Source organism: Hyaena hyaena, unplaced genomic scaffold (genome assembly GCF_003009895.1).
Source record: "Hyaena hyaena isolate Hyena2069 unplaced genomic scaffold, ASM300989v1 scaffold_0, whole genome shotgun sequence".
Classification (NCBI taxonomy): domain Eukaryota; kingdom Metazoa; phylum Chordata; class Mammalia; order Carnivora; family Hyaenidae; genus Hyaena; species Hyaena hyaena.
The window spans coordinates 11,756,920-11,773,467 of record NW_024080632.1 but is presented as its reverse complement, the minus strand read 5'-3'; the positions used below and the strand labels follow the sequence as shown (position 1 = coordinate 11,773,467).

Sequence of the window (16,548 nt, the reverse complement as noted above, 5' to 3'; positions counted from 1 at the left end):
TGTCACCAAGGAGAAGGCAGGGAGGGCAGGGAGCGGGGGAGGCCGGCAGAGGGAAAGGGGCCCTCCCCCAGGCAGCTGGCTCAAGGGCGGACCCTTGTTCAGCGCCTCGTGCTGGAGTAGCTGCCTGCTGAGCTGTAGCTCTGGCTCCGGCTCCGGGAGCCCGGGCTGGGGCTGCGGGAGCCTGAGCTGCTGCTAGTGCGGGTCCTGCTGCGGCTGCGGCTGCGGCTGTGGCTCCGGCTGCGGCTGCGACTGCGACTCCGGGTCCGGCTGCGGCTGCGGCTGCGGCTGCGACTGCGGCTGCGGCTCCGGGAATAGCTGCGGCTGGCGGAGCGGCCGCTGCTGCTGCTGTACCAGGAGGAGGTGCTGCTGAGGCTGCTGGACGAAGAGGGGCTGGGCCGGTAGTAGGGGATGGGGCGCTTCCGGGCACTGCGGAGACCAGAAGGAGCTCGCTTGAGGGCCAGACCCCGCCCAGCCTCGACCCTGACCGCGCCTGCCCGGTCCCCGGGGGAGAGCGGGGTAGCCTAACACTTCCCAGGCCCTTAAGGGGAAAAACACTCTTTTTAGGCTCCTCTCGCCGTCCTGAGACTGTCCGGGGTAAGGTCTCAGCCCTAGCGCTGGTGTCTGGAGGAGTGATAACCTCACTTTTTAACAAAGCAAGCCTGGGGCTCAGATCCTCCAGCTGGCGACGGAATCTACGTCTAGACTTTAATTGCAGTTTTGTTTTGCTATTTTTACTTTGACTAGAACCTTCTATTTATGCTAAGAGAGGCTGATTTTCCATTTACTATAGTATACTGTGGTGTATTGCTTTTGAATTAGACCTGTCTGGACCTCTAAGCAAGGGCCTATCTATTTAAAAAAATTTTAAGGAAACAATAGTACACTTCCTTTTTTTAAATATATATTTTTTTAATGTTTTATTTATTTCTAGGAGAGAGAGAGAGAGAGAGAGAGAGAGAGAGCGTGAGCAGGGGAGGGTCAGAGAGAGAGGGAGTCACAGACGCTGAAACAGGCTCCAGGCTCTGAGCTGGCAGTCAGCACAGAGCCCGACGCGGGGCTTGAACCCACAAACCGCGGGATCATGACCAAAGCGAAAGTCGGACGCTTAACCGACTAAGCCACCCAGGCGCCCCCAATAGTACACTTCCTAAACAGACAAATCGAAAGATGCTGCTGGGTGACTGAAGTTTGGGAAACACTGAATGGGTTCATCAAGATGGACTATTTGAGTTGACTAAGGAAACAAGAGAGCCTGTTAGGAATGACATTTTGTCTTCCTCCAAGTCAACCTCGAGGCCGCCTTTGGTCAAGGCAGTGGGTCCAGTACTCCCTGTGTGCCAGGGTGATCTGTGGGGTATCTGAGAAGGTGATGCCATCACCCCCATCTAATTGTTTGGGGCGCAAGTTCTTTTTCCTCCTCCAGGTCATCCCTAGGGAGGAGGAACCAGGCAGAGGAGTCTGCCCCGAAGCCCCACTCCTGCCGGTCTCTGGAAGGAGTAGCTGGCCCTTGGAGGAAGAGCACAAGCCATCGCCAGGAGCCAATTTTAGGGCAGCACTCAGCCATTCTTCCAGCTTTCAAGGCCTGAGAAATTTGGGTCCTCTCAGACCTCAGGCTTCTCTTCTATGGCTTTTCTCTGCGAAGAGCTTACCAGTTAGACAAACCTTATCCACCCAGTCTTGACCATGCAATCCATGACAATGGCACACCTCAGGTTCTAGTGTTCTGCATTTCAGTTTACAAAGTGTGTTCACACCTCTGTGTCCCCTTTCATTTCATTTTCATGATACTCCCGGGAATTAGTATTTCAGGGGTGAGAACGTTTGGAAAGTGAAGAGACTTTCCCAGCTCATCTGGAAAGTGGCACAGCCAAGAAGGCACTCCACATTCATGCTCTCCCCCTCTAAGTCCCTTTGGTTACCCAGACGACCCTTTTGCCCTCTCCCCAGTTGGTGCAGGGTATGATCAGGGTCTACTAAAGCCTGGCAAGTAGGTCTCAGGGTGATCGGTCTCCACCGGCTGACTCCACCCCCAGGCAGAGGCCCCGCCGCACTGCTTCGGCCCGCATTGGCCGCTACGTCCCCGCGCTACTCCCCCTGGCTCCGCCGACCCTGGCCACACCCCCTCTGCCCGCCGGATTCCGCAGGCTGGCCCCGCCGCTGTCCCAGGCACCCACCCTGGCCCCTCCTTTAGGGTCCCGCAAAGTGTGTCTGAGCTCCCACAATCCTGAATTCCAGCTCCAAGCGGATACGGGGAGAGGCCCAACGGTAGGAGGGGTGGGACTGAGGGTGAAGGTGGGCACCCCGGCGCTCCTGGCCTCACCTGGTTATCCTCCGCGCCTCCAGGTGGCTCGGGGAGTCTCTCCGGCGCTTCCGCATGGGCGAGTAGGACCGCCTTCTCCGGCGCGCTCGCTCGCGCTCGCGCTGCTGCGAGTCCTTCTCGTTGTACTTGGGGTCCCGCTCCCTGAAGGGGTGCGGGGGTTATTGGGACTGGCTTTCCCGCGTGGACGCGTGGGACAAGGGCACTCACTGCCTCCCACCTGTGCCCTTCACCCCACTGGGGGAGCTGGCGGTTTCCTCCCCGGGCCCCAGGGGGCTGTGGGTGTGTACTGTGGGGGTAAGGTTGGGCGTGCGCAGGGGTGTCAGCCTTCGAGGGTGGGCATTATAGGGGCGCCGCTGCTGTGGGGGTGAGGACGTGAACGTCAAGAGGGCTGCGGTGCAGGCGTAAGAGCTGGGAGCCCTGAATACGGGGAAGGGTAGGATGAGGTGTGTGAAGAGGCTGGGGTGTGGCTGGCGGTACATCATAGCGGGGACGTTAGGGCCCCCAAACATCCCCTCCAGCGAAGACGAAAGAAACTCCGAGGCTGCTGGGTCGTCTTCCCATCCCTACCGGTGCAACGCCAGACTAAGGGGGACCAGGGGCAAGGTTGGGCGACGCTCCCGGGAGGTGAGCGGGGGGGGCGGGCCCTGCGCCTGGGGGCGGGGCCTGTACCTGTGGGCGGGCCCTGCGCCTGAAGGCGGGCCTGTACCTGTGGGCGGGGCCTGCACCTGAGGGCGGGCCCTGCGCCTGAAGGCGGGCCTGTACCTGTGGGCGGGGCCTGCACCTGAGGGCGGGCCCTGTGCCTGGGGGCGGGCCCTACTCCTGGAGGCGGGGCCTGTACCTGTGGGCGGGGCCTGTGCTTGGGGCGGGGCCTGTGCTTGGGGGCGGGGCATGTACCTGCTCGGGCTGTACCGCGAGTAGCTGGGGCTGCGGCGCGATCGAGAGCTTCTGCTGGGGGGGCTCCTCTTGCCAGACTTGGAGGAATAGCTGGAAGAGCGCGAGTAGGACCTGCGGGAGAGTAAACAGTTCCCGAGGGGCCTGCTGGGCTTCCCCGGGGCTGTCCCGGAAGTGCAGGCGTTTATTCAGCTGGTCCTCAGGGGGTGACCGTTTTCTTTCCGGACGCCAGGCCTCGGAACCTGGCCCTTTCCAGAGAATGAAGTTCCCTCGCATTTGGGCAATCAGTCACAATATTGACCACTTCCTCTGATTGGATGCTTACTATCTAAGGCTACTTAATAGCTGTGTGACCTTGGGCAGGTGATTTCACTTCTCCGGGCCTCTGTTTTCTCATTTATAAAATGGGGGGTAAATAATCCTACTTAACCCTGTAGAGTTGTAAGTGAAATGAGTAAATTAGAGTAAATCACATACTGCACAGAGCCAGCACACAGAAAGTGTTAGCATGTGTCAGGCACTGAACTAATGCTCTTTGCGCATTCTCTCAATCCTCAACATATCCTAGGGTTAGGATATGCCTCGGGAAACCGAGGCATGAGAGGTTAACGTTTTCATTTTGCGGATGAGGAAACTGAGCGTTGGAGAGGTTATCTGAGGCCAAGGCCACCAGCTAGGAATGGGAACATTGGGCATTCAAAGTCAGATCCGTCTGACTCCTTTCACTGGTGGGTCAAAGGATATACCCCATTACCTTAACTAGCTCCCTAAGCACGAAACGCGTTGCAGAACAGAGGTCAAAACTGCGCTCACCTTTTTCCAGAGGAGGTGGATCGGCTTCGGGTGTACCTGGGGGAGGCCCTGGGGTTTGGGGATCGGGAAGAGTGGCTGGAAGAGCGGGTGCTGGCATAGGAGGGGCTGCGGGAGCACCCTTTCATGGGGGAGCTCCGGGCTGTGGATGGGACCAAACCAGACTTCTTCACCTCTGCGCATTCCAGACATGGCGACTGAAGTCCTCTGCAGATGTGGGAAGAACACCTGTTAGCACGGGCCTGACCTCTCGTCTGGAGGCATCTCGAGGTAACGCTCCTCTCCCTACCTTTGCCCTGGCTGGGGCGCCCTCAGAAACCCCTTTCCACCTATTTCCATCTTACTACCTCTGGAAAGACTTTCCAGGCCACAGATGGTAGAGGAATAGGGATAGAGGGGGATGCATTCCACAGGGGGCACTTCAGAGTATTTTAAGTCAGTGGGCATGGGCAAATTGGTAAATGACATCAATTCACATAGGGAGAGATTTATTCCCTTTTGAATCTCTTTCAGCCTATTTGATTACATTAATGAGAGACCCCGGGTTGGGTACTAGTGGGCTTTCCACCATCTCTGAAACACTGGCAGTCTCCCAGGCCTGGTGCTCAAGAGCCTTGGGCAGGCAACTGTTACTAACAAGAATTAAATCCACTGTATTTATGTATTTTCATATAAAAAGCATGTATTTTTTCAGATGCTTTCTATTTAGGATGAGTGCTATAGATTTTCTATGTAAGACAGTAGTATAAGTTTCCTTACATAAAAAAGAGTTTATTAAGGTAAATAAGAGTCCCAGTAGTACAGGGATATGATTAAAATTAAGCAGGTGCCATGTAGGTGATTTAAGTTTGGGAAACTTGGGTGTAGCCCATTTGGCAGATGGGGGAATTGAGACCCAAAGAAGAATGATGGATTGTTCAAAATCACCCAGTGGCAGGGTCCTGTCTTCTGTATTTCCACCCTGTCTAGAGCCATGTAAAGCTCCTGTTGGATTCTCAGTAAGGGCATGTTCATTTGGCTTGGGCCAAGAGTCAAGTTCAAATCACATTAATAGAGTTTCCAGGCTTGTCCAGCCCCTGCTCACACATCCAATCTCAGTTCTTGGCATTTTCCTCACTTGACTCCAGCCATAATGGACTACTTGTTCTTCCTGGACTATCCCTGGTTCCTTCCCTGTCTCCAGGCCTCAGAACATTCACACTGCCTGGAACCTTCCTTCTTCCCCTCCTCACCTGACAACAATAACTACTCATGGTTCAGGTTTTAGTTTGACCTCACATTTTCTGGGAAGCCTCTCTTGACATCCCCCTAAGTCTAGTTGGGTGACCTCCAATGTGTTCCCACAGCCCCCAGCCCCTAGGCTTCCCTGCTCCCACCCCCCCGCCCCCATCCCTAGAAGACCTCACTTGGTCTTAAAATGGTCTCTTCCTCCCCTAGTCACTGAGCTTGAGGGAGAGGACTCATGTCTCTGGATACTGTATCCCAGCACCTTGGACAGAGCCTGATTCATCTGTCCTAGGTCATGAATAAATAGTTGTGAAGTAAACATTTGAGCCTCTTAGTGTCCTGGGTGCTAAACAAGCGTCATCTTTTATGATCCTCCCAACAACTGGCACTGTTCTCTTCAGAAGGGCTAATTACTTCCTCACTCAGAGTCTCAAACCCTCATCTATCCAGCTCCACAGCCCATGCCCCTCCACTTCATCAGTCTCCTACCTTCACCGTTGAAGGTTCCCTTGATTTAGAGCCAATGATACTCTTCCATTCAGCCCTCTGTTCATTGCTGATATGACATACATAGCCATGACTTTAGAGATCATTTATATTTCAAAATGAAAGGCTGGGTCTAAATTATTTAATTTGGGTGTCCACATAGATCCAATTAAACAGGTAACTGCTAGATGGCTCTCAGGCTTTAGCCTTAGTTCTATGACAGATATGTGTTTGAGTCTGGGTGCTGGGCCTTATTAACTGAGTTTCTTAACTACTCTGAGTCTCAGTTTCCCCATCAGCTAAAAAAAGGTCTATAATAAAGCCTGTGCCATTAAGGTTCAATGAGAAATCAAGGAAGATTGTCCATGGCAACACTTCGCATGGCACCTAGCATATAATTAGGGCTCCACAAATGTTAGCAGCCATTATTATTATTGTGATTGTTATTGCTATTCTGTTTTCTTCTGCCCTGAAGTATATACGTAGACACCTGTCCTTCATCTCATCTGGGGACATCACCGCCTGTTCTTGGAGACATTTGACATTTGTTCTGACCCAGTCCTGGCTCCCAGGCAGGCTTGGGTGTGAACTGAGGCCAGAGATGTCCTGGGGCAGGCAAACGAAAGGCTATGTATGGATTCCAACTTGTCTGTCCAGGACTGAAGTGGGCTCTGTGCTGGGGAAAAAGGTTGTTCGGTCCTTGAAGAAGCCATTAACGGCTTCATGGCTACGGCTTTGGCTATCATTCTGAAATCTTGGCCACTTTGAACAAAAGCAGACTCCCACCCCCAGAAGAAAGAAGACCCCACTGTTAGCATGGCAGAATATACTCGCAAATCTTTTCCACCCCTCCTGCATCTCTGCATCCGCCCCATCAATTATATGCTCCTGAGGAAAGGGACCTGCCATTTTCGTATCTCCAGCACCAAGCTGAGTGGCTGGCATACAGGAGGTGCCTGAAAACTAGGAGACGGATTAAGTAACTGAATGAATGATACAGAGTAAATGATCAGCAATTTTTACTAGCTATTATTGTGACATTATCCTCAGTGATTAGCATTTTGCTGTGATTTCTTGAATGAGAGAGTAAGGGGGTAACGAACTAGAATTACAGCTGGCTCATAAGCAACTGCATGGAAGGGTTTTCTGCAGAAAAACTGCATCTAGGAAGTGTATTAAGACACACATGTGCACACAAACACATAAACTGCACACATACACACACATACACGCTGCAGGTATATGGGAACCCTCTGTACTTTCCACACCCACAACCTCCCCCGCCATTCAACAGCCCACACCAGAGTGATACATTTGTTACAGTCTGTGAACCTCCGCTGACATCATTATCCCCCAGAGTCCAGAGTTTATATTAGGGTTCACTCTTGTGAACTCAGTGGGTTTTGACAAATGTAAAATATGTTTCCACCACTGCAACGTCACACAGAATCTGTGTTCCACCTGTTCATCCCTCTCTACCTGTAACCGCACCCCCCCCACTAATCTGTTTACTATTTTCATAGTTTTGCCTTTTCCAGAATGTCAGCTAGTTGGAATCATACAGTTCGTAGCCTTTTTAGATTGGCTTCTTTCACTCAGTGTTACACGTTTCAGGTTCCTCCCTGTCTTTTCATGCCTTGATAGCTCATTTCTTTTTAGTGCTGAATAATATTCCACTGCCTGGATGGACCACAGTTTGTGTATCTCTTCACCTACTGAAAGATGTCTCAGTTGATTGCAAGTTTGGGCCATTATGAATAAAGCTGCTACAGACAGCCGAGACCAGGAGTTTCTGTTGCCGCAAATTTTCAATGCACTTGAACGTTTTTAAATGACAGTTGACTTTCAATGGGTTTAATGTTAGACTTTCTCCTGAGATTAATGGTAAAACTGACATTTGCTTTTGCCTGCCCAGCCTCTGTCCCTCTTTAAAAAAATTTTTTAGGGGCGCCTGGGTGGCTTAGTCGGTTAAGCGTCTGACTTTCGCTTAGGTCATGATCTTGCGGTTCGTGGGTTTGAGCTCCACATCGGGCTCTGTGCTGACTGCCAGCTCAGAGCCTGGAGCCTGTTTCAGTCTGTGACTCCCTCTCTCTCTGACCCTCCCCTGCTCACGCTGTCTCTCTCTCTCTCTCTCCTAGAAATAAATTTAAAAAAAAATTTTTTTTAGGTTTTTAAAAAATATATATTTTTTTTTTCGAGAGAGAGTGCAAGAGAGTGAGCTGGGGAGGCGCAGAGAGAAGGAACAGAGGATTGGAAGCAGGCTCCATGCTGTCATTGCAGAGGCTTATGCAGGGCTCAAACTCATGAACCATAAGATCATGACCTGAGCTAAACTGAGCCAAAGTTGGAGGTTTAACTGAATGAGCCACCCAGATGTACTTGCCTCTGTCCCTCCTGTTATCAGGACCCGGACTTTTCCTTCAGAGAACCAGACCTCCCCCTGTGGTAGGGTCCCCTCCCTAAGGAAAATAAAAACAAAAAACCCTCAAGGCAACCTGGCTATACGCGTATATGACAACATCCCTCACCACCTTGTAACATGAGGCCACTGAATCAGACTGCGTGTTTATGTGTTACCATATATGGGAGACAAAGAAGTAGAAAATATATTTTAAAGACTACGCCATGTGGCATTTAGGACTCAGTTCTTTGGGTACAAACCCAACTGAGCGGTGCCAGCAGGAATAAAGTTGCTTCCTGGAAAGAAAAGCCTTGGTGTCACGATTCTCTGTGTGGGAATCCTGCTACACCCCAAGTTTCATGTATGTGGGGAGACCACTCATTAGCCCTGATGGTAGCGTGTGACAAATTCATGCCAAAAGCACAGCATCTCCTGGGCCGGAGTGATTGGTCCAAGGGTGGGCAAATGACCCAAGATGGGCCAAGCAGAAACAATGAGAATCTGCCCTGGTATTTTGCTGACATTTTTGGGAAAGGCAGTTCTGCTTCCATTGGCTTGCTAAACTGATAGAATGGTTGGCATATGTGCCCATCCTTGGGAGGGTCTGCTTGAGAATGAAGCCAATAGAGAGGGAAGCAGAGCTCAGAGATGTAATGGGAAAGACAGATTCTCAATGACATACTTTCCAGCCCCTGGATCAGCTGTACCTGAAGCTGATATTCTTGGATGTTTATATTTTTAATTATGCCCGTTTGAGTTTTCTCTCTTTTGCAAATCAAAGACTCCTGGGTTAGAAGTGGGGAGTGGGTCGGTAGAGGGCTAAGGTAAGAGACTGGAGCTAAGGCAGGACGCCCCCCCCCCCCCGCTCCCTGCCCCCCCCCCAACCACAGCCTAGGTGCACTAACCTTGACTCTCTGCCCCTGCTGGTGGGGGAGAGATTCTCCAAAGTGGCCCCCTTGTTCTGGGGTGAGGAGGTGGTGAAGGAGTTCCCTGAATCAGAGGTGTTGCCACAGTTGAGTTCTCGGCTCTTGTTCAGGCCCCCACTGGGGCTCCCCTTCTCTTGACCCCGTGACCTGGCTGAGCTGATTTGCGTGGAGGGTGGCGAGGAGGTGTCATTGCCTGAGTCATACTCCTGGGAGCGTCCTCGGGAGGTGGTGAGCGGGCTGGCTGTTTTGGTAAAGAGGTCAGCTGCAGACCCCGACCCAGTGATCTGAAAGCAAAAACACCCGTTGGACACTGCTGATTGCTGGGCCTGTGCTCTGTGTCTAAATAACCAAGAAATGTTTACCGTCATGATGCACTGTAACGAAAGGAAAGAGAGAGAGAAGAGGAAAGAAGAGACGCCAAAAAACAAAAGCACAAATTCCTGAAAGAATACCACAGAAAGGAGATATTTTTTTTTACCCCCTGCTAGAATAACTGGAAGATTTAGGTATCATGCAGAGAAAAGCATGCGGTCCAGATTAAACAAAAGATAAAGGAAATTATACAAAATTTAATTTCTAATGAATTAACTCAAACAAAACACAACTCAATCGAAAAGGGGGGGGTGTATAAACACCCTTAACCTAAAACAATAATAAAAATAAAGGAAGGGGGGAGGGGCAAAGAAATGGGGCAATGGACATGGGAAACATATATCTTGGAACTTAAAAAAAAAAAAAGATAAAGCCAAAATTTTAAACTTCAACCAAATCCTCAACGAATTTGACCTTTTTTTTTTTTTTTTTAAAGAAAAAAGTTCCCTGAATAGAACCCTAAACAAATATTGCATGGGGAAAAGAAATGAAATAAAGAGAGTTTTTTTTTTTTTTTTTAAATATAAAGTCAAGGTCACAAAATGACATTTTAGTAGTTTTCAACTAAAGGGGAAAAGAAAGGGGGACAAAAAAAATGGAAGTCAAATAGTCTGACTGAAAACAAATGAAAAAAAAGCTCTCTACGATTATTTGTGTGTGTCCTTTTCCCCCTGGAGAAGGTAGCTAAGGCTCTCGAGTGGCTTCTAATAAATTCTCTCATGTCTTTGCGGATTATATCCACTTACCAAGCAAGAGTTCCTCCTTTAGTAGGTAGGTAAGGTGTAAGAGAAAGGGAAGAGCGGGCAACGTGAGTCCATCGTTAGAGTCGAAAATGACAAGAAAAAACACACACCTTTCTGCACACCCTCACACTTGGCCCTCAGCTTTGAGTTTTGGTTTCTCAGTGTTCCTAACAGGTGAGGCATCAGATCTGTTTGGTTTTTCTCAGCAAGGGGACCTCAAGGCCATCAACACTAACCTCAGCAGTCCCTTAGTGCCCAAGTTGGATCAAGAAACCCTTGCTGGAAATGCAGTAGGGGCCAGAGCTTGCCTCTGTCCGGGGATCAAGGTCGCGAGGGTGTGCTTGTGGCAGAGGGCTTTGGGAGGGGCTTGGACATTTGGATTTGGGGTGAATGGGGATGAGGAGGGTTTCCCAGAGTGCTGTTTGGGTCAGAATTGGGACAGATAAAGGAGGAAAGGAGGTTGGACCGGCCCTTGGGAAAGCAATGGTGTATGTGTTTAGAAGCACAGGGGACGGTTTCCTTAAAAGGTTTAGACCAGTGTCACAGCTGTGATTGACACAGTGGGTTTGGTCTGGCCCCTGCTGGCACTATTGCTTATTTGGCTGTGGGCGAGAGGAACGTTTGCCCTGTACCTCCTCCATAACTGTCCTCATGGGGCAGGAAATCAGGAGGGCACTACCTGAAAACCACTTCCCCGGAGACCACTTCATGGGTCCTGAGATCCCAGAACTCTGTTTAAATGGTCCCTGGGCCCCCTTCCAGGGTGTCTGCAGGCTCATCCATGGATCTATTCTCCGGGGGACATACCATGCTTTAGGTGTGCACACCCTTAGGTCCAAGGGTGACTATTTGGACAGAGCTTAGATGTTCAGGCTGAGGCACCCATGTGCATGTGTGGGAGGCCCATCACCGTGTTGGTTGGTGTAAGAGGTGGGAGGAGAAAGGGAGAGACCAGGGCATTGAGGCAGGTACACCGCCCCCACCCCCCACTGCCATGTCGCGGCCAGCCACTCTGAGGGGTCTGAGGTTCTAAATTCCAACCTGACTTTCCGGATCATTTTGAAGGTATGTTTGCCAAGACAGGAGAACATATTTTGTTTAGGTTTGCTGGCTTGACTTAATAAACATTTAGACATAGAGTATGTAGGCCTCCTTCTATACTCTTGTCCTGGGGCCCACAAATATCAGTGAGGCCTCACTGTCAAGAGCCTGCTTCCCCCCACCCCTCATTCCAGGCACCTTGGGCCTAAAAGGAGTGGGACTTTTGGGCTTTCTTAAAGGACCTTGTCTGCCTTCTTAGCAATTGGTCAGGAGGGTGAGACATAGAGACACCAGAACTGTGAGAATCACAGCAAACCCTGGCAGCTCAGGATGTCAGCATCTAGACTGCGGAGGCGGAACTTTCTTTGTGGCTTCTCCTAGGAGAAGAGGCTTTGCACACAGACAAGGTGATGGTCCAGCTTTACCAAGTTCTCCCCAGCCCCAGCACAGCCTCTGCTTTGTCTGGTGAGCTTTGCTTTGGGACAAGGGACCTCAAAATGTTGCTCAAGTGGAGTTTTGTTGAATGAGAGACTTCTTTAAGAAGAACGTAAAGGCCCTATTCTCATTCAGCTTCCCCCTTTTGTCTTCCCATTTGTAGTTATGGATGCTGTATCTTTCCCACCTCTGGGAGTTCAGTGGCAACATATGCATTTCTACCATCTCTGTCAGGAATGAGAAAACTTCATGGGATCTGATGGGCTCTCAGACTGGAGCCTGGTCCCAGGATGGATGCAGAGAATCAGGCAAGCCCTTTCTGGGGAGAATGAAGCTATACAATAACTCAGTGAAGGGGCCTGTGAGTATAATAGCTTCCATTATCTCTCCATTGTAACTGGCTTGTCCCCTGGGGCATCCAGGCTGGCCTTCCTCTCCCCAGGTACTTGTTCCCAGCCCTGACTACCACTTTCAAAGCATCTGCCCTGGTGCATCATGGGTCCCCAATGGGCAACTATTTCCTGAGTGTGAGGCCCCTCCAGGCTAGTGGATACAGAAGGGGACGTTGCCCTGTTTGCCTTCTCAACCCCATGCTCTGAGCTCACAGAGACACTTACAGCATGTCTCCACCCGACCATGACTATTATCCACATGTAACTTGTGCAATTAAAACTGAGAACTGTATAAGGCATCATGCTTTTCCATTCTCTCCAGAAAACAGAGATAAAGGTCCTCTGAAATGTTCTCATTGGGTTGACTCTGGTGCCTGAAAATACCAACATCTCTGGCTTGTTTAAATGTCCCATTTCTTGGGATAAATATAAATTCTTCGAAGTGGATGACAGTATCCTTTGCAACCCACCCCTGAGTACTTCACAGACCTCATCTCTTCCACATACCCCACTGTGGCCCCTACAACCTATGCCGATCGGTTAGAGTTTTCTTGGCTTTGCCACCACAATCTTGCTCACCCAGGCCCAAGCCATTTGCACATGCCATTTCCTCTGCCTAAAATACTCTTCCCCATTACTCCATTTCACGTGGCTAAATGTATACATCCTCAAGGTTACAAACCACATCCTCTAGAAAGCCTTCTAGAGGCCTTCCTCTAGAAAGCCTTCTCTAATCCCCCAGCTCAGGATAGCACAACAGTCCATAGTTCAGTCATTCATTTGATCTTTCATTCATTTACTCCTTCAAAAACAAGTGGCTTCTGTGTGCCACAGCACTGTTACTCAGTGGGGTAGCTTCTTGTTTTATTTCCTGTCTCTCCATCTGAATGGGGGTTTGCTGAAGGCAGAGGCCATGCATGGCTAGTTCAGCATTGTACCCAAGTAACTACCAGTTCCTGGCACAGTGTAGGTGCTCATTAAATCTGGCTGAATGAATAAAGCTGCTCCATAGTCCCTGGAAGGCCTGAGCTCAGAAGCCTGGGCTCTTCCTAGCCTCATGCAGTGGTGAGGATGGCCGAGTGACCAGGCCCTGCTGAGGCCCAATGGGGCAACTGGCAACTTTGGGAACTTGATGGCTTTTTAAAGGAGGGACTGGCCTCCATCATATTCAAAATAGTCTAAAAAAAACTAGGTTGATTCTTAGCTGAAGGTTGGTGTCTCAAGCCCTGTCTTAGCTCAGGGATGTCTGTGTGATTGAGAGATAACCTCTAGAACTGAGTTCTTGCTCCAGGACTGTGGCAGAGAGAAGGAATCACCCTCTGTTCTTCCTCTCCTTCTTGGCCCTCCCCAGACTCACCACCCTTCGAGAAAGCACATGGAGGCTCTGTCTCCACATTCTTAATGGCATTACGTTCCATGCTAAGGTAAGAAGCTCTGGATCTGAGAAGCCTTCCAGACCAAGTTATGCTTGGTGTCCTTACTTCCTTTCCACCTTCTACTACTCTGGGAGGTCAGCTTAAAAAATGGACTGGGCTGGCCATTTGCACACCAGGGGGCTGTTAGCCCATATAGTGACTCTGTTCAGATTACAAAAAGGTGCTCCTCCTGGGTCAGGAGTAAGAAATAGGCGCTTTCTCTGGCCAGACAGATTAGAAAAAAGATACACCTTTCTCTAGGCTGAAGCAGCCCATGTCAGTATTCACGGTTGCCTTGGTGAATGGAGGGCAGGTGGGGTTTGATTCCAAGATGAGTCACTCATGTACGGGGCTTAACCAGCTGTACCATGGCATCCCTAGTAGGCACTGAACATACAGATCTTCTGACTCTATTTGATCTGCTTAAAGGATTACTCTGTGGATGGGGGAAGAGTTGGGAGCCCAAAGACATTCATTCCTCTTTCCTTTGGCTTAACCCTATTTGGTTTTGTCTTTACAAGCCTTGATGGGGCCTGTCTCTATTTCCAGGTGAAAGGAACATTTTAAGAAACTCATTAGAGACGTTTGGATAGTCTAATGGCCTCTTAGTTTCAGACTCCACCTTTTCCAGAGCTTTCCATTCACCCTGCACAAAGAACAGGAAAGCTACTGAGGGGAGCCAAAGGTAGAATGTGTGTGTGTTGGGGGTGTGTGACAGCCATGATCATGCAAAGGAGACTTTCAAGTCATGGACATCATGATAGATAGACAACAGAGGCCTCTAAGTTCTTGTCTCCATCCTCTCATCTCTGAGTGGCTCCGTCCTAGACAAATACTCACTCATATAAGGTCCAAACAGTTGTCCACTCGATACTGACATGACAAGATGGCTCCTACTTGTTCCTCATTTAGATAACAGGCTTCACAAAATTCATCTTTGGGAATCTCTCTTCTGTGTTATTAACTGATCTTTGCCCCTGTCCTTGTAGCTAGGCTACAAAATGGTGCTCAGACCCACCATGGTCCAGTAACAATGCCTTCATGGGACCAGGGGCCCCTGTTTAAGACCTGGCATAAAACTCTTTCTGGCTTGGTGTAAACACTCAGCCCCTGTAAGATCTGCTTAATTACCAGGTGAAAAAAACATCTGTCTTAGTATGGATTATTCCCAAAATTGAGACAGGAACTTGAATGCTAGTATATCTGACAGGACAGGGAACTTCTGTAGGGGAGTGGAGAAATGAGGTGTGGGAGAGGAGAAGCCAATGAAAGATGGGTATCACAAACTGGCTACCATGGTGGGCAGCTGGAGGACCCTGAGGAGCAAGCGAGGAATTGACTCCAGAGTTAATCCCAACCAAGGAGGGAGCTGGGGTATTATGCACCAATTCCCCACCACTCATAGTTTGAAGGCTGCACCCAGGGTGTGTCAGTTCTCTGGTATGTCCAAACTGCCACATGGCCAAGCAAAGCGGTCTTTGGTGGCCAGAGAGCATCTTCCAGAAGCTGGAGGTTGGCTGTGTGCCCTGAAGTGGAGAGGGTGAAGGGATAGAAATAAACAGCGTCTGCTTCAACACCCCACATCACCATTGGAAAATGGACAGGCCAAGTTATGTTTCGTTTCAGCTATGTTTTCTTCAGCCCACTTAGTATATATGTGCTTAGTAGGGAGCCTGCTCGACAGTGAATCTGAATTAACTGCCAGCGTTGTCGAATGAGGCAGTTTCACATAACAGCTCAATCTCTGGTTTGTGCCGAAGACTTAAGATCTGACAGCATTGGGTCCACATTCCTGCTCGCTAATAATTGGCTTGAGAGAACTGCAGCTGTCCGTTTTAGGTGGGGCATGAGTTTTTCTGGCCCCCAGTCCCACAGGGTCGCAGTTGCTTATATCAACTAACTACCTGGCCCCTGAGACATCTGGTTGGTGACCCTGTGTTCTGTTTGTTGCTACCCTGACCGTGCATCCTGTATGCACCATCTCTCCCTGCCAGAACTATTAAATAGATTTCACCATCTTCCTCATTTCAATCCTTTCCATCCCTCTTAGACTTCTGTCAATGGAAGAAACTAGGAGACCAGAGCCATTAGGTCATATCCAGACCCTGGAGATATTACAAACTATTTCCTTCTGAGTCAGCATTACCAATCTCAGATTTCCCCCCCCCACTAAGAACAAACTAGATTTGTGTATTTCACAAATCTATGGCCATTGGGAGAAAGCAAACAAGTATTTCCCCTTTATTCCCTTGGCCCCCTCCAATGTGAAGCTCTGGTTTTTTTTTCTCTTGGACTCATAAGCTTGACTCATCTCCTCATTCCTTAATATACTCCGTGTTAACACTTGGGTTTTTCTAATAAGTAATTAAATCCCCCTACCACAAACTCCAGCTCCGGGCGTTTCACTGGGAGTCTCTCTCAGCCCTCCAGGGAAGCCGGCACTGTTATTTATTGTTTTTGTTTCAAATCATTATTTAATCAAGAATGGAGGGAAAAAGGCAACCTCTCACTTACACTTCAAAATTTAATTTCAGCTGAATCCTGAGATCAAGAGGGAGCACGGCCTAATAGGTTACAAAAATACAATCAAGAAGAGAATTCCAATTAAACTGAACAAGTCCATTTACTGAGCTTCAAATGGCCCCATGGAGAGAAATGGCTATAAATTCTTTTCTCCTCCCTGCCATATGGGGGACTGGAAATTCTCATGTGAATATAGAGCTGCGTGGCAGAGCTTTTAGCTAGAGGGTTCTGGTTATTCCTTTAAAAAAGAAAATCCTTTTGTTTCACAAAGACATTAAATTTATTTTCCTTGCTGTTGTACATCTTCCTTTGTACACTAATTAGGAAGACAGCAAAAGAATGGGTTCATCGACTTTTGGGAGTTCCTGTGAGAACAGGCGGGATGTGGGGACAGTGGGAAACACAGTCTTTCAGGGCTGGGGTGATCCCGCAGGGCGATGCACTGCAATTGACCTTGGACCCAAGGAGTTGGTCCAACCTCCTCTGTCTCCCCCACCCCCTCCCCACTGCAGGAAGCTGATGGGGGATGACAATCCCCCATCATACCTTTGAAGCCCCTCCTGCTG

At 49.6% G+C, this 16,548-nt stretch overlaps 1 protein-coding gene across 1 annotated transcript in view; it reads right to left on the bottom strand.

Moving 5' to 3' along the window:
* Window positions 1–98: 98 nt before the first annotated feature.
* The window catches only part of SRRM4 (serine/arginine repetitive matrix 4), a 147,673-nt gene continuing 131,223 nt past the window's right edge, over window positions 99–16,548 (bottom strand). The window contains exons 9-13 of the mRNA XM_039221263.1: window positions 9,041–9,345; window positions 4,025–4,228; window positions 3,215–3,325; window positions 2,321–2,461; window positions 99–426 (exon numbers count right to left, since the gene is read on the bottom strand). Of these exons, the coding sequence (XP_039077194.1) occupies window positions 99–426; window positions 2,321–2,461; window positions 3,215–3,325; window positions 4,025–4,228; window positions 9,041–9,345 (1,089 nt within the window). The remainder of the gene's footprint in view (window positions 427–2,320; window positions 2,462–3,214; window positions 3,326–4,024; window positions 4,229–9,040; window positions 9,346–16,548) is intronic.